A 26,622-nucleotide genomic window follows, 5' to 3' on the forward strand; every position below is an offset into this window, starting at 1 on the left:
TTGGCATCTTTCTGCTGTTGAAACACTGATTGAGCGATTACATTAGACATGATACATGTTGGTAAGCCAAACAGTATCTTTCAACATACCTTATGATGTACATTCATGTGTATTTTGCGCTATAACGTTTTAAACTGGAAGAGTCACGCTCCGCGCTGCTATTCAAACTGAGGAGCAATAGCGGTCTGTCAGTCACATTTTAAATGGCATTCATTGTTTGTATTTCATGATTGAATGTACAGGATTTGAAAGCTGAGACTTTCTTTCTTATTAGAAGTACAAAAGCAAAGAGCCCTTTGTGATTATTGGATGCGGGGCACGCTACAAATGTTTGATGTAGAGAAAAACTACGCATCTGACAATGCTAGCTTGAACTACGGGTGATTCATATGTTTACATAGAGCCTGCTTTAATGTCGCTATTTTTAACCGTTAATGCCTTATTGTCACGTTCATTTTGACAGCCCTAAATTCAAAATTTTCTTTACTCACAGTAGGCTATGAGTTGCAGTCTGACACATTTTTCCGCCGACTTTTGATTGACAGGATACTATTGGCCCTAATCATCGGCAGATTTTGAACAATCAGCTGATGGCCGAGAGTGAAATAAATTGCGTTTATCGGCTGATACATCAGTGCATCTCTAATATATAAAAGTTGCACCTTTTTCACTAATGTTAAAGTGATAGTTCACCCAAAAATGAAAAATGTCATAATTTATTCAAGTTTATCGTAAATGAAATGCAATGACTTTGCGTTGACTAAAACTATGAAAGACTCAAATTACTAAAATGTTAGTAAGACTTTTAAGCATTTTAGTCTCAAGATAAAGACTAAGCCTAAAAAATGCCTGTCAAAATTAACACTGATATATAGTGTAATATAAATTACACTTCAAATGTTCGAAAGGCATTAAAACTTTCATTTAGCAAGGACATGTTGACAGCAAACATATTTATGAATGTTACAACATTTTTCGATTTCAAATAAACCCTGTTCTATGAACGTTGTGTTCCTTAAAAAACATATCAACATTAACAAAAATAAGAAATGTTTCTTCTGCACCAAATCAAGACTGGAGTAATGGCTGCTGAAAATTCAGCTTGGCCATCACACGAATTGTTTTACTGTATTTTTAAACAAATATATGCATCTTTGGTGAGTATAGGAAATGTTTCACCATTAAAAAAATAAAAAATAAATAAACCTTTCTGTCACTTACCCTGCAATGCATAAGCAGCCAATTCCACCGCTGTGTCGAATGGACACTCTAACCTGGATTAAACAAGGTGATCACAGTGTATTTAAAACAAAGACACCAGAAATTTAAGGTGTATAAAAGTGTTTTTTCAAAGCACTTCATTACAGTGGAACATTTGTCACAGATTTGCACCAATATATTGGGGGGGCACTGTATGTTTCAGAACTAAATTGTCTCAATGTAGACAACTCAGTGCTCAAAAAACACATTCTTTGTAAGCCAACCTTTAAATAATAGGCAGACAAATGTCATTCATTTTTAACATCCATGACACAATTCAAAACAACTTCACTTACTTGCCACTGAGAATGTCCTGCTTTAACTGTAGTACAAAAAGGTATCTACAAAAGATAATTAAGATGAAAAGAGTGAGTAAAATAGTTTCTGGAATATCAGTAGATTGTTAAATGGCATGAACAGGATGAACCTTGTTAGCTCCTCGTGTAAGTTGTTGGGCTCTGAGGAGTAGAACTTTACTCTCATATGGAGGCAATATGGTGGTCCAACTGAAACAAGTAAAGTGCAGAGAACATAACAGATATGGAGTATACAGTAATTTTTGCTAAAAATTGCTGAATAGAAACGGAATTACCAAAAGAATGTCATGCAATGTCATGATGACAGAGAATTTCCATTTTATGGTTTATTATTACCTGCCCTTCACAGACATAGTAAAGCATTAACCTTATACATACATTCTGAGAGCACTAAGGAAGACTAACTAAAAAGTTCACTCTGTTCCAAAGACTTGTGAGCTGCCTACCTAGATAACACAATGCAAAGCAGCCCACAAGGTTTAGAACAGAGCTTTTGAGTAAATAACCACTGTTAATTCTATATGTTTGAGTGTGTTGTATCAGGGCTTAGTTGCTCATATAATCAAACCTGTCCAAAATGAGATTTACCAAGAAGGGAGTTCAGTAGTAAGAACAGCATTTTACTTACTTTTGACTTGCTTTTTGATGCTTTTGGTGACATCAAGCCAGTGCTGGAAATGTAAGAAAATGACACGTCATATGTTTGGGGATGTGGACAGCCTTAAGTTTGCTGCATATAAAATATTAAAATATCAACCTCATGGTAGTCTTTTAAATGTCTTTCTATAAGATATTACTACATAACAGTATGTCTGGTAAAAAAAACAGTATGTCTGGTTAAAAAAAAAAACAGTATGTCTGGTTAAAAAAAAATAAAATAAAATAAAATTAAAAAAAAAAGGGAAAAAAAGGGAGTCTATCAGCCACTTTGGCTGGTGTTTTCATACTCTATATTGAAAACACTAGAAAATTCTGTCCCGTCTATTGAGCTGGGCTGCTCTAACGGGGTGATGCACTAACAATGTGGAGGGAGGGAGGAATGGAGGGAGGGTGGAGGCACTCATGCTGATGGAAGAATAGAGTGTCTCAATCTCTCCCACACATTCCTCACACGCTCTTCCCTCCCTCTGTCTGTTCTACACGTAAGACTCTGCACTAGCTGTCTGCTGCGCTTTGCAGCTTCAATTTTTTTTTATCACCCTCAAAGGTACATAGCAATCAGAATATGCACACTAAAGTTCATTTTAATAACTTGAACAGAACGAAACCATCAGAAAAGTTAAAGCAAATGATACTGGAAAGGAGAATGGAAAAAAAAGAGAAAAGATGTGACTGAGAAAAAACTTATCTTTATTGACTATGCAGTAACAATGTGTCTACAATGTAAGCTGGGAATGCAACAGAGCTAGAACATGAGCATCTAACTGCCTCCTCCTAAAATAATAATAATTATTATTTCTTTCTATGCTCTTATTTCCCTTAATATCTTCCTGCCCTAGCTTTTATTACTTTGAACGATGACTGAAAACCTGTATAACAGGCACTTCCTGTGTTTATTGCCATCTTACGATGAATCGCTTGTTTTTCTCAACCGTAAGTTGCTTGTAAGTAGTGTTGTCAAAAGTACCGACTTCAGTACCAGGCGATACTGAAATTTTAAGTATGTGAAAAACCACATTTAATATTATATGTGACCCTGGACCACAAAACCAGTCTTAAGTCGCTGGGGTATATTTGTAGCAATAGCCAAAAATACATTGTATGGGTCAAAATTATTGATTTTTCTTTTATGCCAAAATTCATTAGGACATTAAGTAAAAATCATGTTTCATTAAGATATTTAGTAAAACTCCTACTGTAAATATATCAAAACTTAATTTTTGATTAGTAATATGCATTAGTAAGAGCTTCATTTGAACATCTTTAAAGGTGATTCTCTCAATATTTTGATTTTTTTGCACCCTCTGATTCCATATATTCAAATAGTCGTAAGCTTGTTTGTTCAGATGTCAGATGACATATAAAGCTCCATTTTGAAAAATTGACTCTTATGACTGGTTTTGTGGTCCAGGGTCACATATATTATGGATCTGCTGATAGACACAGCTTTCAAATGCTCCCATGTGTATCTGTGTAAGCGCTCAATGAACAGCGTGAAGCGATGATCACAGATATATCTGCTCAGTGCGTGAACACAATGGCCAATCAGAGGTGTTTAAGAATCCGCTCAAGAAAACTCAAAATGCTTGCAGGAAATGCTGGTATCGTCACATCTTTTGTTTCAGTACCGACTGGTACCGAAGTAAGTACTTTTGACTACACTACTAGCTAGGCACGGCAATGAAAACAGCATCCAAACAGCCAGGAATTCTGGGAGTTGTGTTTGGCTCAAATCACATTATGAAGGCCACCCAGTCATGAGGACTGGCATATAACATCAGGCTGTGGGTTCGTTTGAAAGTGCATGTTGCAACTCATGTTGACTCATTTTACTGACTACCAGTCGCTGCCCACATATACCTAACTCCCCTGCAAATCTACTTTGTGAAATGCTGAAGTACTCCTTATTTGCATGTAGCTTTGGATAAAAGTGTAACCTAAATGAATAAAGAAAAACGAAAATTTTTCAACAAAGCTTTCTAGAATTTAGGTTCATTGCAGATTACAACAGAACCGTTCTACTTTAATCATGACGCAAACACACTGGAGGTGAGCAAGTGTTGACCATTTGAACATAACAGGCCCATTAAATCAGCTGACATATAAAAGAACATCTTGCATCCTCTATCTAGAAATCCTTTTGCTCTTACCGGGACTTGGGCTGAATCCATGAAGCGCAGGCCAAAGTAATCCTTCTCGACGACATCCAGGTGATACATGATCTGTTCAAACAGCTCTGCACCTTTGGCTTTTTTCTGGAGGGAGAGAACATGATTTAAATCATAACAGTCTGGTGCCTTGCATGTGTAGCCTTTAAACTGATATTAAGTACGTAAGATTACGCAAACTTCATTTTTGTTTATAACCAAGTGCGTGTATTGGAACTACATGTACTGGCCTGCAATAGTACTGACACAGCAGGTCAGTGGATAAAGTCTTGGCCAAGCAGGCCAATCTAACTCTGACTAAAATGTATCTATTGACCATTCCTCTGTTCCAAACAAAGCAAAACCTTCTGATCTTTGGAATCAGCTAGATTATCCATCTAAATATAAACACTCCATCTGTCTATGGGATATAAAATCTCATATAAATGTACAAAATCACAACTTCCAAACTGCAAGAAGAGCTCTTCTATCTGAAAAAGCCTCAACAGCTCAACCACTTAACTTCAACTGTGTCTGATTTCAAACTATAGTTCTACATCCTGTCAAGCCAGTGAGTCACAGTCTAGCTTTACAACGAAGAAACCCCCTGACCCATGACCACCAAAGGCATAAACAAAACGAGGAATAGTCAAACATTTCACAAGGCTGGACTTAAGCAAGTGATGAATGTTACTACTAGAGGTGATTAGCAAAAGGGGCATTTCATGAACAGTCTGATGTAAATCAAAGTGAGTTATACGTTTCAATGTCTTCTTTTCAGACAATCCAAAATAAACAATCCTCTTTATCCTTGGCATACTTTATCTAAATAAACGGTTTAGTACTCGGAGTAGTAGTTTATGGACAGCTACATCCACGCTAGCATCTCCATGTATAAAACAAAGAGCGGTGACACACAAGTGCCTCACCCAGTTGCTGCACTCAGAGTTGGGAAGGCCAGTTTAGCCGTAGCCCGGGCGAAGAGCACCGGATGCTCACGCAGGCCCCAGTGAGTTGGCATAGTGTACAAAGCATCCCAGCGAGCTGCAAGAATGCAGACAAAGAGTCCATTGTGTGCTTGAGTGAACCCCAGGCTCAGGACTCACATTGTTCAGCTGAGGTTTTCCAGGCTGCTAGGCCAACATACAGCCTTTGGAGGCGCAGTTACATTCCTCAGTGTGCTTCCAGCAAGCCGGACAGAAAGTAACACTTGGTTTGATTGCTTATCCTAAACCCACATTCACCATCCTCTCTCAGTAGGTATTACATGTTAATATATTTTATTAGTTGTGAATAACAAATGACAAGTCATTGGGTTGTTTGCACAGATAATCTTAAAAACTAACTATATAAATATAACTACTCCAATGTCAGTAGAGATCGTGCTTGAAAGGTTTTTTTTTTTTTTTTTTTTTTTTTTACATTTGCTTACCATGTTGATATGTTTTAGTTGCTTTTCTTATCAAAACATCACACTGTCAGCATGCTCTGAGAAGAAAATCTGGGAAGTTGCACATATAGGCTACATTCACACTGTCAGTTTTTAGGATTGACAACTGCATTAATTTACAGGTGTGAGTTTCAAAATGTCCAGTTCACACAGCAACCTGCAGTAGCACCTCATATAATGTATGTATGAATGTGCAGTGGGAGTCAAGCCTGTATTCCTTACCAGTAACAACGACAAAGACCAAAGTAATTTTCAAGATTGCAACGTCCATAAAACTGAAAGCCTTAATCTTAATTAACCAATAGCAGTTTTTATATTTTGGTGAAGCATCTCTGGTGGAGAACACTGACTGGATGACAACCTTCAGATAACATACAGCTCATATAGGCATCTCTGCAAGTTACCAAAACAACACATGGAAACCCACAACACATGGCAAGCACACATTTGTGCATCCGAACAGCTCTCTTGCACTGCATGGTGTGACAGACAACTAGTTGCCCAGTCCGGTTCCGTTCACACAGCAAGAGGTGTGAATTTATGGGTGTGGATTTGGTTGTAGAATGCGGTTGTCACTCCCGCAAACTGCCTTACTGTGTGTGATTACAATAGTAATAAGAACTAAAATACTGGACTGACAACCATATTCTGTTGCTGTGTGAACATGGCCATATATTATTCTATTAAAGCACTGCTATTAAAATATTACCAAAAAAAAAAAAAAAAGAAAAGAAAGTCAAACTAGTCGACCAAAACAAACAGGTTGACCAAGCCTTAATATGTGCCTCCATGATTTATGATATTGGGCTGTCCTGTTTAGGCTTGGCTTCACTCCTCAAGAATGAGAGAACATGTATGTCAAGCCAGGAAATTAAGTGAACTTGAATCCTCCACCTCCACACTGGCCAGTGAAACAGCGATTCAGTATTTATGGGTATCCGGGGTGACCGTTTGAAAAGCTCTTCCTTGGAGATGCACCAGATGGTCATTGCATGTTTGTGCAGCTTGCGAACTGTAAAGATATTTATGTCTCTTTTCCAACAGCATAGTACGATACAAAGAGTTTGTTGTCTCTCTGTCTAGAGAGGTGCCGTGGTTGGTCTTCTGTACTTTGGTGCCTAAATTGTGTAAACAGGAGACCAGAAAAAACAGTCTTTTCTTAAAAACAACAGAACCTGAATTAACTTTAATTTATTTCTTGCAATGCTTTTTTAAAAGCACAAAGTGTAGAATTAATATCCTGCCAAAAACCTCAGTTATGTGGGTTTGGAAAAGCATAAGGTTGAATAAATGTACAACTTTTCTTTTACAATAGTGATGTAGATTAAATCAGCAGGCATCTGCTAATTTAATGTCTTTGGTGGGATTGTTTACTCTCGGTCATGCAGTTGGGAACACGTCCTGTAATTTATCAGTCATCACTAGTTCAGTTTATGCTCGTCATTCCCTTGTGTATGACAGATTAGAGGAAATCTTTAAAACAACAACAACAAAACAGTGCCAGTTATCTTGAATAAGAACAAAGGAAAAATAAAGGCAGATTAAGATCTTAGAGTAAACTACTATGGCATGAGAATCCCGCTTACATTGGTTATTTCCTTGCCAAGCCTCAAACAGGCCATTAGTAATCTACAGTGACCAGCCCAGAGACCACACAGATCCTTATCAAACCAGAGGAACATAACCCAGAGCCCTCAGTAAACAGCTAATATCTATTAAACTGTTCACAGTGCATTTACAAGATGCCAGACAACACACAGAAATCTATGGATGCAAGACCACAAAACAAAATGCCTAAAATCTATGTGCCAAAACAAATATATTAAAATCTTTGACAAAATCTAACCTCAAGTGTGAATGTATTCCATATAATAATTTGTACAGAGTTCTCTCTGCAATTAACTGCCATTTAAAAAAAAACTATATTAAACAATATGAATTATGTAATATTTGTGTCCCAGGACCACAAAACCAATCATAATGGTCAATTTTTTGAAATGGAGATATATTACATCATTTGAAAGCTGAATAAATAAGCTTTCCATTGATGTATGGTTTGTTAGGACAGGACAATATTCTGGAGATACAACTATTTGAATATCTGGAATATGAGTGTGCAAAAAAATCTAATTATTGAGAAAAATCACCTTTAAAGTTGTCCAAATGAAGTTCTTAGCAATGCATATTGCTAATCAAATATCACGTTTTAATATATTTACGGTAGCAAATTTACAAAATATCTTAATGGAACATGATATTTACTTAATATTCTAACGATTTTTGGCATAAAAGAAAAATTTTAAATTTTCACCCATACAATGTATTTTTGGCTACTGCTACAAATATATCCATGCTACTTCAGATTTCCAGACTGGTTCAGATTTATTCATATAAATATTAGCATACTATGCATTACATTTCTGTTTTTTCCGAGAACATCTTAACTTATTGTACTACTGATGTAGAAAAATTGTTTGTGCAGGTTAATGGTCACTATGTTTATTTAAAAATATATATCATCTGAACATGACACAATGCGTTTAGAATGCAAAGATGAAATTCCAAGGAAACCTTCTAAATTTGCTATCCACCTTTTTCTTATTATTCCAAGCAGACACAGCCATTTGTACACTTTATGGGTCTTTCTTCCGGTCTCATCCGCATCCAGCTATTTTTAGCTATACAAAACAGCTTGTTTTGCTGCTTGATATTGCAAACTGGTGTGTCTTACCATATTATTTTAATGTATTGTCTTAATTATGAACAATGTGGTTTGTAGTCCAAACAGTTTTATCGTTTACTGCACGTTGTTATTCTTCTCGTTATTTCCCTATAGTGGCTAAAAAAAAACGGAAGTCTCGCTTATAGGCTTACTTCCCCATTGAAGAATGAGGTGTATACATTATCGAATACACAGATAGCATATAAATGCACACGTTAACAAACAAAACTAACACGAAATAATACATCAGTCAGTGGAAATACTGAACTCTAGTTAGGAATGGAAAGGGGAAATGCAACACCCTCTGTCGTAAATCAAATCTAACACATTCAGGTGAAGGTCAAAGAAATTCCTGTCAGAGGCTCAACAACAGCGTAAACAGAGACATAAAGAAGATGAGAAGATCAAGTCATTCACTGTCCACACAGTCCAATTACCACATGCTACAAGAGGGATGAAGGCATTACAGCTAATCGGTAAACAGAATGACAAGCATCTGGGTCAGATCTGAGACCTGGGCTTGAGGGCACACCCTGAGTCATGAAGTTTTACAAGCTAGAGTCAAATCTCAAGTAATAATGGGATTTGACTCTGCTACAAACCATAACTTATGGGTACAAACACTCTAATTTAAGTGGCCAAAAAGTGAGAAAAAAATTCTAAAGCACTGAGATTTTTACAGTATATTAGACTACTTAAACAAAATGCTGAATATCAGTTGTCACTCAATATCTCTCAATAATACAGTATGTTTTAGTAAGATGACACCTAGATGATTAGTTTAAAACTGTCGTTGTAATTGTGGGGGGCAAAACAAATAATGAAAATAAATATTATAAAATTTATATAAATAAAATAAAATAGGTATGGATAATGAATCAGCCCAAGTTGCTTCAGTGCAGTAAACATTCATCTTGAAAAATTAATAACAATATAACTTAGGGAAAAAAGAAGCCTTAAAAGCACCGTTTCTCATTTCACAAGCAAAGATAGTGTTTACATTAAAGTCAAAGGCACAACAGTAAAAACAGCATCAGGTTTTGGCAGAAATGCATTTAATGTGGGTGTCTGACTCATGAGTTCTGAGTAAAAGAACTTCTTTTAAAGAATTCCTAATCTTGTCAGTTCAAGTCAAGGCGATTAAAATTACAAAGCTTCTCATATTTGTCAAGTAAAAAGTGCTAAGCACATCTCTAGTCACCACCAGAGATGTCTAATTTCACTGTACTTTTCTCCCAGGATTATGTAATAAGAACAGCCTAAAACAGCAAAGAACAATGGAGAGCATTCTCTCTGTCATACTGGAGTATCAACGTGACTCAGTAGGCAGTTTCTGTTAGAGCACAGCCTGAGAACTGATGCCTGGGATTCAACCTTGAGCTTTAATAAAAGTCACCTTTTAATTTGTGCAATAGAAATAAAACAGATTGTATCTCAACAAGTAAAACTGTCAAGAACGCTGAAACTGATTAAACAAGTCTGTAAAACCACAGGCAACACATGTACACTTGAATGTATTAGTCAACTCACCGGCAAATCAACACTGACATCAGTGCCATCTAACAAAGACACTCGGCAGGTGATGATGGACTTGGCATCTCCAGCAGCGGGGATGTGTGTTGTGGCTCGCTGAGCTTCTCGGAGTCGAGCTTTCTCTGCGTGTTTGCGGATAGACCGCCGGCCCAAAGTCCGGCGAAGGAAGCTCAGCATGTTCAGGAAGTTTCGTTAGGCCAGCCTGGAAGAAAGACTATCTCAGTTATAAATTACAATTCACTACTTTGCAACCACAGTTTAACTCAGATTTTGTACAGTTTTTACACTACCAGGCAAAAGTTTTTGAAAAGTAAGATTTTTAATGTTTTTAAAGAACTCTCTTCTGCTCACCAAGACTGCATTTAGGTGATCCAAAATACAGCAAAAGCAGTAATATTGTGAAATATTTTTACTATTTAAAATAACTGCTTTCTATTTGAATACATTTTAAAATGTAACTTATTCCGGTGATTAAAGCTACATTTTCAGCATCATTACTGGTCTTCAGTTTGACATGATCCTTCAGAAATCATTTGAATTATTCAGATTTGCTATAAACATTAATAATAATAATAATAATAATAATAATATTTAAATCAGTTGAGTTTTTTTTTTTTTTCAGGATTCTTTGATGAGTAGAAAGATCCAAAGATCAGCATTTATTTGAATTACAAAGCTTTTGTAACATTATACACTATACCATTCTAAAGCTTTGAGTCAGTATATATAGAGAGAAAGAGAGAGAGAGAAATATATTAGCAAGGATGCTTCACATTGATCAAAAGTGATAATAGAGACATTTATAAATGTTATAAAACTATTTCAGATAAATGCTGTTCTTCTGAAATTTAATTTCAAAGAAACTCTACTCAGCTGTTTTCAACATAATAAATATTTTTTTGAGCATTGAGAAAAATAAAATCAGCTTTGAAGTCACAAGAATAAATTACATTTTGAAATATATTCAAACTGAAACAGTTATTTTAAATGGTAAAAAAAAAAAATTAAAATTGTACTGTTTTTGCTGTATTTTGGATTAAATAAATGCAAGCTTGGTGAGCAGAAGAGACTTCTTTAAACTATTAAAAAACTTTTGACTGGTTGTGTATAGTAACTATCATTTAACTGCAGCACCTGTAATAGACCACAGTAACAATGAAAACCACCTCAGTTACCTCAACACAACTATAATTTCTATAAAACAAACTGTGGTATCCATGAAAAATAGTGGTATGAGATATTTAGAAACTTTAAATACAACTGGAGCTAACTAAAAAAGTTGTTACCTTCACTCACAATAATGGTACCACTGTGGTAACGTGAAACATTCATAACAGACAGTGGTCAGTTTTCTCCAGGTATTACAAGTTATCCTTTTCTTTGTCTTCAAATTACACCGGCAGTTCACTAACACAAACGCACATTTTAAGAAAAAAACGGAGTTTAAAATATCAGCTGACAAAACGTCAAACGTTTAACGCTGCTGTCAGACGTGCACGCGCAATATCCAAACTGTTTCATGTTTCGAGTAAAATTGTAGCGAGTGGTTCACGATCACGCGCTTACTGGCTAAACTCCACTGACACCTGTTTACTCAAAAAAACAAAACAAAACAAAAACATCCGTATAATTTACATTTATAACGTCGGAACGACTTAAAATGTTGAAATGATTTAATAACACAAGTAGCTAGAAATTACAATACGGCTATAGTGATTAATCTAACATGGTTCCGATATAAATCGAGTCCACCTCCGGGATGACCGCACTCGAGGCGCGAATCCACTTGTTGATCCTCAGTCAGAGCACAGACAAAAGCGGTACTTACTGCAGACTGATTAATATTCCGCCAGTGGAGAAAAAAAAAACCTCTAGCATCGGCCGTTATCAATAAACGACTTTATGTTTTGACATATCCATCTTCTACGCCGCTGTGTGGCCCAGCCACCTTATGTTTTTGAAGGTAAGTGTAACTGATATTCTCCCCTGTCCGAAAGATTGTGGGGTGGCTGTTTTCCCTCAGGAAATGACGTCACGTAAATCCCTAAAAGTGGATTTACATTTAAAGGGCCGGTGTGGAGTAAAACGTTCACTCGATACTATTAATCAGCTACGTTATTAAACTTACATTTTTATAATCTTTTAAGAAACTACAGTCAGCTGTTGTGTGACATGTCACAAATGTTCAAATTAGTTGCCGAATAAACCTTCAGAGCAAAGCAAGACATCATAAAGAATCTAGTTTATCTTCCCAATCCGGTTGCATACACAAATAAAAACATTCATACGAACATTTTTGAACTTTGTTTACTAGATCTGAATATTCCTCATATCTTCGAAAAGGATACTGTTGTGGTACCTTGGTACAGTTGTTAGATGTAATACCATGGTACTGAACGATTTCCAAATTATGTGCTATGGTATTCACATCACTACAATAACATAGTAGTAGTTTTTTAGTCATATGAGAAATTCATCACCATTCACAGTCATTTGTCGTTTTATCATTTTATTCTAGTCAAACCAAAATTTATTCAGACACCTTGAACATTTCTCACATTATCACAGTTTATTGGCTATAGTTTAGAAAATGGTAATCAAATCTGACAAGAACTTAAGTTAAACTGTGTCAGAACAAATTCATCTTGATAATGTCAGATAACATTGATAGAAAGGTATGTAATGGATTATAATCAACCAAAAATTCAGAAAATTGTTAATATTACAATATTTACACAACTATCAATACTTTGTTAACCAATTACCAAGCAATGCTTATGTTTGTTCGGTCTCCGGTGTAAAAAGGTCACATTAGCAATTAAATAAAAACACTTAAGCAAAACATGGTCAGGTCAAAGTGTCTGAATAATTTTTGGTCCCAAATTTTTATCAGTTTTACTGGTCCACTGTATGAAGATTTTTTGAGTATAGTGTGTCACAGTTTACTTTATTTTGCTATCCTCACTTACATAAATAAACTACAGTTTCCTGCACCCACTATAAAAAAAAAAAAAAAAAAAAAATCAAATCAAAAATTATATCTGGTTTCAAATTTTTTGGTTTGACTGTATATGCTGAATTACTATAGCACTTTCAAAGCTTAAACATTACATGCAGGTTTGCAAGAACTGCAAGAATGATTTGTAATTGTCTTGGAAGCACTGGTTAGATTGAAAATAATAATTATTAAATGGATATTATTTATTTTTTAGTTTAAAAGACCAAAAAAATAAAAATAAAATAATAATAATAAATAAATGTGGCATATAAAAATATCATAGTCGCTAATATTATATATATATATATATATATATACACACACACACACACACACACATATATACACACACAAAACCAGTCATAAGGGTCAATTTTTCAAAATTGAGCTTTATACATCATCTGAAAGCTGAATAAATAAGCTTTCCATAGATGTATGGTTATGACAGGACAATATTTGGCTGAGATACGACTATTTGAATATATGGAATCTGAGGGTGCAAAAAAATCAAAATATTGAGAAAATCAGCTTTAAAGTTGTCCATATGAAGCTCTTACTAATGCATATTACTAATCAAAAATTAAGTTTTGATATATTTACAGTAGGAATTTTACAAAATATCTTCATGAAACATGATCTTTACTTAATTTCCTAATGATTTTTGGTATAAAAGAAAAATCAATAATTTTGACCCATACAATGTATTTTTGGCTATTGCTACAAATATACCCCAGCGACTTAAGACTGGTTTTGTGGTCCAGGGTCACACATATATATATATATATATATATATATATAAACACTAGGGTAAATCTTAACAACTGGCTCATCTGGGCCAGCAGATCCTCAGGTAACACAGCCCTCAAACAGTCAGGTGCTTACAGGTGCTCTGTATTTTATTTTTTTCCAACAGCACCACCCACTGGTTTACTGACGGCTTGAAACTACTGCAGCTTCAGAAACCATCCTTTCTGCCAAAATCTTCAAAGCAGGAATTCAAATATACAATGTAATAAAACAATGTAATAAAACACTTTCATATGGAAAAACGACCCAGATCACACATCTTACTTTATTTTAAAGATTTTCTTTTTAATATACAACATTGTATGTACACTTTATAATATTTTCATAAAAATGGACAAGTGGCATAACTTGACCTTTCTGTTATTTGCAGCAAATAAAACATTAACACCAGTCTACAATTGTACATCTTTGTTGAAAAAGTGCTGTCCCACAAGGCAGGAGGCATGTAGTTTCTCCCAAATTCCATGCCTTATTCCTGTTTTAAATGTCTTTTGGTAAAACCTGTATCCCGTCGAGCATAGAATGGAATTATTTGGTCCTAAAACCAAGTTTCTCCAGCAATTATGACCTCAAAGAAACGTCATATGATTAACTGTAAAAGTAGATCGTACCTTTTTAAAGAGTACAGGCATGGATTCAACTAGAGATGACCTGTGAAACTGGGCAATGGATCAAAAATTTAATTTGAGAGTTAATTTGATGGCTTCTACACAAAGACTGTTCATAAAACTAGGGCTCAATTAAATAAACGAAATAAAATCAAACACCAGCTCTAATGCGTTGAACCAGGCCTAGACCAAACCTAAACGTGATTTGGGCTCTCACATTCACACTAACAGTACTATAAAACACACTTGCACATACAGACATCAGAAACATACAGTAATTACACAACACCACACATACCGGACACACTCTTAGCTTGATAATGTTAGCGGGATATTCTGCAATATAAACCGGTCAAAAATAAACAAACTGCCCCAACATGGTACTGCATTTGACACATTGTGGTGTGTAACATTCACAAAAAGCAGTTCTTATTTGCAACACTGATGTAGCTGTAACATCACCTACAGGGAATACTAAACTCTTCAACTGAATATCTGTTTTTTTAAATGGCAAATAGTTTGTTTTTCAGGGAATGTTTGCATCTTGACAGATCAAATGACAGTCCTCTTATAATAAAACAGCAGAGAAGTGTATGAAAACAAATCAATCTAATTTTAAGGAATCTTCTATGTTAATTTCTGTGGGCTGGTGGCCCTAAATTTATTATACAGTCTCGCAGTTTCTTGTATTGAATCTGTTATTAAGGAACTACAACCTGGGAGGAATATTTTCAGTAATTAAGGTTACATTTCAATCTTTTCCTCATACAAAGCTATTGTTTGGCTTCCGAAAATTTGGAATATATCGAATATTATTGTATTGTCTTTTTTATCTTGTAGGCTTTTACTGTACGGAAATGAGCAGCACGAACATTTTTCAAAACATCTTCTTTCGCACTCCACTGACGAGAGAACATCATACGTGTTTGGAAAGAGGGTGAGTAAATAATCACAACATTCTGTTTGACCGAACTGATGTTTTGCATCACAGCTGTAATGCAAAGTGCTTTAAAGTCCTTGTTGACAGCTTTTTAGTTTGACAGCAAAATAAATAAATGATTTTCACTCTGCGCCAAAAAGAGAAAACAAAGCAAACTGAAAAAAAACAAAAAAGATCATTGTTGTAACGAAAACATTTTTGTTTTGTAAGTAGTTACTTATGTTGAATGAGCAGGGCTCAATTTTGAAACTAATACAATAAATATGTCTGATAAAAATACAAATGTTCATCTGCAGCACAGGCCTGTATGTGAATTGTTTTTTGTGGGTGTTGTTTGTTTCCAAATAATAGGTGACCACATATAAAAACACTCATTCATTCACGGGCCTGCCCTTACACACATATGGCACCAGCAATCTCTACTATATTCATTATTAACATATATATCTGTTAAAACCCTGAACGCTCAAAGTCCCAACAAGTACCTAATTCACTTTTGTTAGATTTTTTCATCACTTCTTTCTCTCCTCATTGAAGCCTGGCGTATTGTCTCTTTGCCAGTGTAAAGTGCAGCAGTGCTTGGTTTATGTCCTGTGTTCCTGGCTCGAGATGCTTCTCCATCACTCTGTCACGGAGCTGTAATATCATCATGTGGAGAAGATCCTGTCAGTGAATTTCAGCATCATTTTCGGGAAAAGCTGGCATTGCATTAGTTGGATTCGTACAGCATGGACTTGAGCGGTTTCACCAGGCCCTCCTCGTAAACCTTCAGTATGGCCTCACACACAAACTTGAATTGGCTCTGAGAAGACAGAGAACAGAGGGGAAGTCATGGTGAATGGAAGACGTGTCAGTCTATCACGCAAGGGCAGCCAAGTGTGATGGCAGTATGAGAAACTGGGATGAGAGCATAATTCATGGACTGTGTCTGCGTGAAAGAGAGAAGGAGAGAGACGGGAGAATGTGCCTCCGGGGAACACACCAAAATACATTTTTGCATGTTTTTCAGCACTTTTGTGTATTTGAACCCTTTCCAACAATGACTGTATGATTTTGAGATCCAGCTTCACACTGAGGACAACTGAGGGACTCATAGGCAACTATTACAGAAGGTTCAAACACTTACTGATGCTTCAGAAGGAAACCTAATGCATTAAGACCCAGGGGGTGAAAATGTTTTGAACTTGAAGATCAGGGTAAATTTAACTTATTTTGTCTTCTGGGAAACATGTACATGAAGTATCTTCTGTAGGGCAGTAGTAAATGGAAATTTTTTTTTAGTAAAATAAGAAAAATGTACACATCTTCATTCAGCTCAAAAGTTTACACCCCTGGCTCTTCGTGCATTGTGTTTCCTTCTGAAGCATCAGTGAGCCTTTGAACCTTCTGTAATAGTTGCATATGAGTCCCTCAGTGTGAAAAGATGGATCTTAAAATCATACAATCACTGGAAATGGTTCAAAAGAATTTGTGGGACCTGAAGGATTTTTTCTAAAGAACAGTGGACAGTTTAACTGTTCAGAACAAACAAGGAACTCATGAACAACTACCACTAAAAAACAAAAATAAAAAAAAAAAAAAAAAAAAAAAAAACACACACACAAATCCAGTTAACAACACAATATTAGGAATCATGCGTATGTAAACTTCTGAATGGGGTCATTTTTATAAATTCAACTATTATTTACTCTTGTGGACTATATGTAAATGTCTTTTATGTGAAATATTGTATTCAGGTCAGTACTAAATAAAAAAATAACATGCATTTTGTATGATCCCTCTTATTTTGGTAAAATAATTAACATTTTTCAGATTCTCCAAGGTGTATGTAAACGTTGGACCTCAACTGTATTGTAATACATTACAAAAATTTTATTTTTAATTAAAAACAGGAGCAAAAGCAGTTTTTTAAGCATATTTCATAAGCTAAATATATTAGTATCTGTAAAAGAACACTGTTCAAAATTTAGAGAAAACTCTTTCGGATGCCTCCTAGTTATTGGTGTTAATCTGGCTCCTGATGCTAATTTCCCTCTTTATCTGACAAACCCTATTTAACTGGTAGCCTGACTTTCCAGTTTTCACTGACTTTGCGAGATGGTGAGTTGTTCTAAAGTGACTAAAACCCTCTGACAGGAAGTTGTCTAGCGGGATGACCCCTTCAGAAAAGAAGAGAAGTTGGTCATTCCAAATCTGTGATTTTGGAATCACAGTCGGTTCAGCACTGCAGCTGGAATTGCTCACCAGTTCAGTGCTGAACAGGTAAGAATCTGTTTTGGCATACAGTGTCTCGACGATTAACAGAATTTGGACTGAAAGCGCACTGCAGTGACCAAACCTCTCATCAGCAGAAAGAATCACAAGGCTAGACTAAAGTTCACTTCAGTGACAAAAGCAAGTTTAATTTATTTGGGTCTGATGGGAAACATCATGATTTCTGCAGCAGGAGTTGGGTCTCTTATACAGATACATGGCAGGGTGAATGTAAATGTTTATCAGAACGTCCTGTGGCAACATGCGGTTCCTTCCGTGCATTTATCGCCCAATCAGCAAGCTATTTTCATGCAGGACAATGCCCCCGTCACTACTGCAAAACTGGTAAAGCAGTTCCTTGAAGCTGAAAACACTGAAATATTGAAAAGGCCAGCCCAAAGTCCTGATCTAAACCCAAATCTCTGGAAATCCTTGGTGACAAAGTTATAGCTAAGAAACCCACTACAGTCACCAAACTGTGGAAGAGACTAAAAGAAGAGTGGACTAAGAGTGGACCAAGATCACACCAGCGCAGTGTGAGAGAGTAGTGATGTCCTGCGGCCGCAGAGGCCGCACTAATTTATGACTGCTGTAACCTTCAGAAATTTTAGTTGTAATCTTCCTTTGTGCTCCTTTAGAGAATCATTGCTGTTCTCTAATTTTGAACACTGTGTTTTGCACAAAATAAAGGGTTTTTGTTGAAGTGCCTTGGTTATTTTGTAAAACACTGACCTATAGCACAGTATAGCCACAGCTAAAATTTCTTCAAAATTTGAAAGATGACAATTACATTTACCAAAAAAAAAAAAAAAGAAGTGTTCATAAATTGTTCTCTAATTTTGATCTCCATTTTAAATGTCTTTACTTTCACATTTGATAACTTAAATGCATCCTTGCTGAATACAAATATGAATTTCTTTCAAAAACAATTTACTGACCCCAAACATATAAATAGTAGTGGATGACCAATAAAAAAAAGTGATGCCTTAGTAACACCACTAATGAAAAAGAACAGAGGCATGTAATGCACAAGTGTTTTTATTGAGCATCAGCCCTTCTTCTTCCTGGTGTCTAATTAGTGTGGTCTCATGGTCAGCAGCCTCTGGGCAGACAGGCCGCATTAAAATACAGCAGATCTTGTTGGAATCACAGCTGCATCATTGTCTCAAGCTCTGGGAGTCCCAACCTAGAAAAGCCCCCTGCTACAGCAACTCCTCTTCTTCTTTATTTGTGGAAACATTACAGCCAGCTGCTGCGTTTTAAATGTGAGTGAAAATGTCATACATTTTTGTTGTTGTGGTTTACTTAACATGTCACGCCTCTTCCCAGAAATTGAAGACCGAAAGGCAATGACAAACCCCTAGTGGATGACTGACAGAGACAATGACAGGAATAAAGAAGGTGGGTGGGACTTACAGGAGTCTGAATCATCATGGCCCTCTGATCCCGCATGGTTCTCACAATTTCTAACGGATACACCGGCTGGCCGCACTCCATCAGACACATTGCCGTCTCCATGGTAATGAGAACTCCCGTCCGGCCAATCCCAGCGCTGGGATGAGAAAGAAGGAGAGGGGGAGGGATAAAAAAGGGGAAATGGTAAGCCAAGACTTGATTACACAGTAATTCACTTTGGATAACTACATTTAGAAACTACTTTGTGATATAGATGATATATATGAATTACCTGCAGTGGACCACAACGGGCTCGTCCTTCCCAGCTCGTTTACTCCGGACCAAAGCCACGAAATCCAGGAAGTCAGTTGAATCATCTGGTACACCGTGATCAGGCCACGCTAGGTACTGGATTTGGGTCAATTCCCTGGTTTCCCCACTCTAACAGCACACACAAACACAGAATGACCATTATAATGGAATTATGACAAATGAAACACTTTAAGCATGGAGTTCAAAATGAACATTTGCCAAATGCCTAATCCAAGTAAGCATTAGCTTAAAGGGATAGTTCACACAATAATCAAAATCATGTCATCATTTACTTCATCCTTTTGTCATTACAAAATTATTTTGTCTGTGGAACTTAAAATAAAATATTTTGATGTCTAAATAGTTGCCCATATAATGAAAAAAAGGGATGCAAAACAGTTTCTTCATAATATCTTCTTTGTGTTCCACAGAAAAAAGGAAGTCATACAATTTCCAAATGACATAAGGGTGAGTAAATGACAAAATATTATTTTTAGGTGAACTATCCCTTTAAAGGATATTGCACATCAATTTCTAAGGAACATTACATGGTTCAAGTCGAATTAAAAATAGACTGTTGACATGCGAATATGTAATACAACTCACCTCGATGTGATTAAGAGTCATATCCCTAACCAAGAAAGCAGAGTTGCCTTCTTCAGTCTGGCAGCAAACCTGAAAGCCGCCGTATGTAGCGCTACCTGAGGGGTTCGGCCAGTACTGATGGCACTTCACCTGTGGTAGAAAGGAATCAAATGACGTAAACTCAAAAAGATTTAAGAAAAGACTAACTCCAATTAACAATTCCTTTGTTAAAATGAAATCATCACAGTTACAGAGAGATACATACACGTCCTCGCTCAACCTGAGTAGTAAGCATGACTACTAAAGAAGAGCCCTGCTCCCACGTCATCTGCCAGAAATCCGGGCATGTATTGGGCAGCGGCCCCTGGCAGGCGATATAGCGGTTTATGAGACTGGAGGCAGGGATTTCCATCTGCAAACATGTCAAAACAAAATTATGAGGGGCTATTAACCACAGTCCATCATTCTATGGGTGTTTGAGTTTGGAGGAGATAATAAAATACATATTCTTACATTAGTCACTTACATTAATGTAATTTGCATTGATGTAGTCATCTGTGCCTTTCAAGATGACTCTAGTTGCATCATCTGACAAGATAACAAAAAAAAATTTTTTTTTTTTTTTTTAGCAGTTCCACTGGTTATTAGTAAAAAGAAATGGCATGCAGCGATACTCACAAGGTGAGATGTCTCTGTAGCGGTTTTTGGAAATATTCTGAGGTAATTTGGCACATGACATTGTCATTCCAGGCCTTTTCCGATACAGTTGCTTTAAAATAAAAGGAAGTCAGTCAGTCTACAAAAATCCCAATGAATGGAAACTCATTAACAGACACACATCTTTAAGTATGACCTTCAGTATTCAAACCGTTCTTTCCACTTTTATGTAACGTTTATGAATTTCATACATTAAACATTTCATTCACAAAACATGGAATTACTACAGAAATCTGGTAGGATTGTGTGTGTGTGTGTGTGTGTGTGTGTGTTTAAAAACGTGAGACATGAGATAAAATGTAAAAAACAAAAACAAAAAAAAAAAAAAACAAGTTCTATAGACTTAAGCGCTTGCATTTTTGGAACAGTCAAACACATCCGTTTGTATAAAATTAATAAAAAGGCAGAGGAATGCAAAAACATGTTCTGTGTAAAACAGACTCACTCATCAAATTCAAGCATTTCGAAGACATGTCAAGGACATTCCACCCAGTGCTTTGCTTGTAAATGCATGCACTATGTGAGAATACAACATATATCATATCTTATTTGACTGTAAATCTGTCAAAAACTGGATACTTCATGGCAGGGAAGCATTTTCAGCATATAAATAACGCATGTTTCTGCACTGTAGAACTAGTATCTTAAACCCTGCTGGGGTTTAGTGACAAGTGTTATTTAGGAACATGGCTCCTTGAGTCATATATTGCATATTTTGATTGACATTGTCACATACACAAGCCCTACACACACTAACAGGAAGATATTAGGGCTGCCTGATGAAAGACAGGAAGTAATAGGAAGTTCTTTTGATATGACCACATCCTGAATAACCCTGATTGCTGTGCATTTAAGAGCATGCTCTAAATGAGCAATTAAGATAAACAATTGCATATGAACTTGAACCGCTCTTATGATGATGGTGCTCACTATTTGTAATCATTTCTAGAGTAAAAACCTTTAAAGGTCCACTGAAGTGCTTTGAAACACGTAGTGTCATTCTGTGTGTTGACATAATTTCAATTAAAACAGGAAGACAGGACAGGACATATCAAGCAGTTTTTATAGGAAAGCTTGGTAAAGACACATTTGACAGCCACAATCTCATCCATATTACTATAAAATATAGCATTCAGTGTAGAATTCAAATGTGCCCGATACGTTTTGTGGTCTGCGCCGACTTGCGCATATGATCCACTCTGTGCGAGTGATACAATGCCAAACCAGATATAATTCGTCCAAATGGACAGAATATTTACATTGTCTGAATCATTCCCCATCCCCTATGTAGCGCACTACGTGCCATTCACCACACAGAAAATACTAATTCTGTGAACAAGTGACCGATTTCTGCCGCAGCTTCAGCGTCTATTTATAATGTAGGGGGCGGGACGCTTCAGATTCTCGAGAGCATTTGATTGGACAGAAAGTTTCAAGAGAAGCTGAAGTGCAGGATGATGTCATCAAAATCGTTATTCCATGTTGGCAGAAGTTTGAGACTGTTAGTTCTGAATGCGTATATTGAATTTTGTCATTGTTTTGGAGCACACTAGCTTATAGATAACCTTAAGACTAACATATTTATACTAAAAGCCATAAAATGCCAATTTTGATTTCATGGGGACTTTAACTCACATCAAATTGGGCCAGTACTGTAGCACTGTTGAGACCGTCCTTTAACTGCAGCATTGAGTCTCTCCAGGCGTCCTGGTCCAGCTGCGATGGGTCTGTGGGAGATTTCTCTGGGATGTATTGAAAATCCGGCTCTGTCTCCAATTTCTCCTCAACCACATCATAGATAGCTACACATGGAGAGACAGTTCATGTGACGGCAATGTGTTAATGTGATAAATCCACAAAACTGGAAATTTATTTGTCCCCGACAAGAGCCATAAAAAGTGAGTAAATGAAATGCTGTCTTTATACTTAAAGGAGAAGTTCACTTTCAAAACAAAAATGCACAGATAATTTACTCACCCCCTTGTCATCCAAGATGTTCATGTCTTTCTTTCTTTCTTCAGTCGTAAAGACATTGTTTTTTGAGGCAAACATTTCAGGATTTTTATCCATATAGTGGACTTCATCAGTGCCCTTGTGTTTGAACTTTCAAAATGCAGTTTAAATGCAGCTTGAAAGGGCTCTAAACGATCCCAGCTGAGGAAGAAGGGTCTTATCTTGTGAAACGATCGATTTAAAAAAAAAAAAACAAAAACAAAATTTATATACTCAAATGCTTGTCTTTTCTAGCTCTGCGTGAACTTTGTGTATTCCGGTTCAAGACAGTTAGGGTATGTCGAAAAACTGCCATCTCATTTTCTCCTCCAACTTCATAATCGTCCTACATCGCTACAGTACCGACCCAGTGTTAACAAAGTGAACGCACATGGATGGTCAAACACCCTTTACAAAAAAAGGTAAAACAGCGATGTAGGGTGATTTTGAAGTTGGAGGAGAAAGTGAGATGGGAGTTTTTCGGCATATCCTAACTGTCATGAACCGGAATACACAGAGTTCACGCAGAGCTAGACAAGACAAGCGTTTCGTTTGAGGTTAAAAAGTATATCAATTGCCTGTTTTTTTTTTTAATTAACCAATTGTTTCAGACCCTTCTTTCTCAGCTGTGATTGTTTAGAGCCCTTTGAAGCAGCATTTAATCTGCATTTTGGAAGTTCAGACTCATGGGCACCATAGAAGTACACTATATGGAAAACATTCCTGAATTTTTTTTTCCTCAACAAACTTCTTTAAGACTGAAGAAAGACAGACATAAACATCTTGGATGACAAGGGGGTGAGTAAATTATCTGTAAGTTTTTGTTCTAAAAGTGAACTTCTTTAAGTTTGGAAATCTTAATTATAATATGTGCATTTAAAGTGATGTCAATATATATAGTTTGGGGTTAGACTTTTTTTTTTATGAAATTAATAAATTATTCAGCAAGGATGAATTAATGTGATGGTGAAGACTCAACATTGACAATAATAATAAATGTTTCTTGAGCAGCAAATCAGCATATCAGAAAGATTTCTGAAGGATCATGTGACACTGAAGACTGATGTAAAATAAAACATACAACCCCAAACTTGAATGGTAAATGTAGTCATTTAAGCAGAAGGCATTTAAGTATGAATCAGACCAGCGCTCACCATTGGGTCGCACCAACAGGATGAGCTCCCCCGAGTGGCTCTCACAGCTGGCCTTGATGAACATGACCACCTGATCATGCGTGTGCTCTGCAATATCTCGACCGTTGATCAGCACAACCTGATCGCCCTCATTCAGTCGAGGCACACACAAATCAGCCTAGAGAGGCAACAAAGACAGAAAATAATGAAATTTATAGTACTTGGCATTAGATGAAGATTTTAATGCATGATTCTGATTATTCTAAAATAAATATCAAGAAATAGGAAAATTCCAAAGCAGCATAAATCCTTCAACACAGGCATAAACAAAACACTGACATACAGGTTCACTGCTAATCCTATAGGGGTCGCTCTTCAATGAATCTGTCATTACTGTCTTCAGATGTAATCCCAGCTGCCCTATAAAGGGTAATACTACAGTATTTATGGCATTAAACAGCCTATTAAACATACCGATGTTCCAGGCGCTACTCGAGACACGATAATGGGCATCTTCTGATCAGAGCCACCCTAAAAATAAGAGAGAGCGCAGTTGTGGGAATGGAACCATAAAATCTTCAACTATCAACAACAGAAAATGAGAGAAGCAGAGCATTTTACCTTCACATTAAAACCAAATCTCCCGTTCTCATCTGGTTTCATCTTGATCAGGACTAGATTGTCATGAGGAATGACACCATTGGGCTAAACATGTGAGAAAAAATTATTTGCATGTTAGTTTCACTATTCTAAAACAGTACATTCACAATCTAAAACAGTACATTGCACTGGTTTTAGCTAATTTGCATTGGTTTCTGTTAAGTACAGGTTTTGGTTGTTTTTTTAAAGCAATGTATGACTTGGCACCTTCATATGTTCTGTCTGTTCAAACATGTTTCGAGTCACTGTTTGAGATCTTCCTAAGCTAAGATGTAAACCTTCAGATATCAGGTGAAGCTGCTTAAAGGGACAGCAATCATTTTTACTCACCCACAAGTTCCTCCAAACCTGTAAAGTTTTTTTTTCTTCTGCATAACACAAAAGTAGATATTTTGAAGAATGTGGGTGACCAAACAGTTTCATTGACTTCCATAGTGTTTTTTTCCATAGTACGAAAGTCAAACAACTGTTTACATCAGGGGTCACCAAACTTGTTCCTGGAGGGCCGGTGTCCTGCAAAGTTTACCTCCAACTTTCCTCACCACACCTGCCTGGAAGTTTCAAGTAAACCTAGTAAGACCTTGATTAGCTGGTTCAGGTGTGTTTGATTAGGGTTGGACCTAAACTATGCAAGGACACCGGCCCTCCAGGACAGGGTCTGGTGAATCCTGGTTTAGATGCACACTTTCTTTAAAATACCCTTTATGTTCAACAGAAAAAAGAAACTCATACAGGTTTGGAACTTAAGGGTGAGTAAATCATGAAAGAATTTGTATTTTTGGGTGAACTGTCCCTTTAAAGGACATCATGTCCCCAAAACCTAAAATTCTTATGAACTGAAATTAAACAATTTCCACCAGTGCACATTTCAGAACAGCCTTTAAAGACAACTTTAATCTTTATTTATTTATTTATTTTATTTTTTTTGTTGTTGTTGTATATTAAAGATAGTACATGCATAAAATGTATTATTAGATTTCACAAACAATGCTTTGTAAAAGAAACCCTTCAAAATATTAACTCACACTAAGGCAGTGAAAATGATTTATGTGCAATGAACAGCATGCACCTAACCACCAAGGGCTTTATTACTTTTTGAAAATGCAACCACATCGCGGTATACCATAGAAGGGAGGGACGCAGGACTATTAATGCCAACTTTGGAAAGAGGAACAACAAAGTAGCACACAGACAGTCTGGGTCGAGTGAGTCAGTTGATGTATTCTTACCGTAGCCTTGTCTGTTGCTATGGGGACATCGTACATTTCATTGATGTGGTTGTCCAAGTCCTGTTGGGAGTGGGACAGTATAAGCTGGCTCAGGTTCTTCCGGGACTGTTTGGGCGGGAGGGCGGGAGGTGGGCCTTCAACTCCTTCAGGAGACCTATTAAATTAAGGGAGAAATTTAAATATAGAAATAAAAGAGCATACTTCAAAACATCTCCTTTTGTGTTTCACAGATAACAAGGTTTGGATAGAAGTAAATCAAGTCCATTTTTATTTCATTGTAAAATATCCCTTTAACAAAAAGGCGTCATTGCCATCATTTTTGTCCAGCACATGAATGGACAAAAATCTCATCAAAATTTTAGATGCATCAACCAGCTATCAGAGACGTCAAACAGGTTCAGCACAGTTCAGCTTAATACATTTCATTCAGCTGAACTGACCACATTATACTCTGACAATCCAGTGAACCACTGAATTATGCAACATACTATGTTTTAGATTTCACACTCGGGCGCACACTTTGTAGGTTCACGAGCATCGGAGTGTGTGTTTGTATATAGGGTGTAAGGGTGTGTGCGTTGGCTCCCACTGACCTCGTTTGGCTTTTGTGTTCATTTCTAGTCATGTTCTCACCCCAGCATGGTGTCAGAAAGTGACCGCTCTGACCCAAACTGAACACATCATGCTCATACAGAGCAGCTGAGCAGGCCAAAGGTCATGTAGAGCAAGTGTGTGTTTATCTACAGATAGCAGGGACTTAAAAAAAAAACAACCAGAGTAGTCTCACTCTCAAACAAATGATTCTTATAAGCCGATTCTTTTAATGAATCAGTCAAAAAGACTCAAGAACGCTGCAAGACCAGAATTCTGCAAGCCCTGCTGGGTACTTAGTTTTGGCAGCATC

The 26,622-nt window shown here is 36.6% G+C and overlaps 2 protein-coding genes across 10 annotated transcripts in view; both read right to left on the reverse strand.

Moving 5' to 3' along the window:
* Positions 1-12,106, reverse strand: part of epb41l5 (erythrocyte membrane protein band 4.1 like 5) — a 41,280-nt gene extending 29,174 nt beyond the window's left edge. For 4 of the 6 annotated variants that reach the window (XM_051119115.1, XM_051119116.1, XM_051119114.1 and 1 more), the window contains exons 1-7: positions 11,918-12,106; positions 10,087-10,291; positions 4,388-4,492; positions 2,206-2,248; positions 1,688-1,766; positions 1,557-1,601; positions 1,222-1,274 (exon numbers count right to left, since the gene is read on the reverse strand). In XM_051119115.1, the coding sequence (XP_050975072.1) occupies positions 1,222-1,274; positions 1,557-1,601; positions 1,688-1,766; positions 2,206-2,248; positions 4,388-4,492; positions 10,087-10,266 (505 nt within the window). In that variant the 5' untranslated portion in view covers positions 10,267-10,291; positions 11,918-12,106. Of the gene's footprint in view, positions 1-1,221; positions 1,275-1,556; positions 1,602-1,687; positions 1,767-2,205; positions 2,249-4,387; positions 4,493-10,086; positions 10,304-11,375; positions 11,497-11,917 lie in introns of all 6 variants that reach the window. The other 2 variants (XM_051119113.1, XM_051119112.1) reach the window with 2 other exon arrangements.
* A 3,172-nt stretch (positions 12,107-15,278) lies between these two features.
* ptpn4a (protein tyrosine phosphatase non-receptor type 4a) overlaps positions 15,279-26,622 on the reverse strand; it is a 60,202-nt gene continuing 48,858 nt past the window's right edge. For all 4 annotated transcript variants that reach the window (XM_051119105.1, XM_051119107.1, XM_051119106.1 and 1 more), the window contains 12 exons: positions 25,719-25,872; positions 24,451-24,534; positions 24,304-24,360; positions 23,851-24,007; positions 22,340-22,506; positions 20,666-20,756; positions 20,514-20,575; positions 20,253-20,399; positions 20,009-20,137; positions 19,383-19,531; positions 19,112-19,247; positions 15,279-16,244 (listed from right to left, as the gene is read on the reverse strand). In XM_051119105.1, coding sequence (XP_050975062.1) covers positions 16,152-16,244; positions 19,112-19,247; positions 19,383-19,531; positions 20,009-20,137; positions 20,253-20,399; positions 20,514-20,575; positions 20,666-20,756; positions 22,340-22,506; positions 23,851-24,007; positions 24,304-24,360; positions 24,451-24,534; positions 25,719-25,872 — 1,426 coding nt within the window. In that variant the 3' untranslated portion in view covers positions 15,279-16,151. The remainder of the gene's footprint in view (positions 16,245-19,111; positions 19,248-19,382; positions 19,532-20,008; positions 20,138-20,252; positions 20,400-20,513; positions 20,576-20,665; positions 20,757-22,339; positions 22,507-23,850; positions 24,008-24,303; positions 24,361-24,450; positions 24,535-25,718; positions 25,873-26,622) is intronic.

Source organism: Labeo rohita, chromosome 9 (genome assembly GCF_022985175.1).
Source record: "Labeo rohita strain BAU-BD-2019 chromosome 9, IGBB_LRoh.1.0, whole genome shotgun sequence".
Classification (NCBI taxonomy): Eukaryota; Metazoa; Chordata; class Actinopteri; order Cypriniformes; family Cyprinidae; genus Labeo; species Labeo rohita.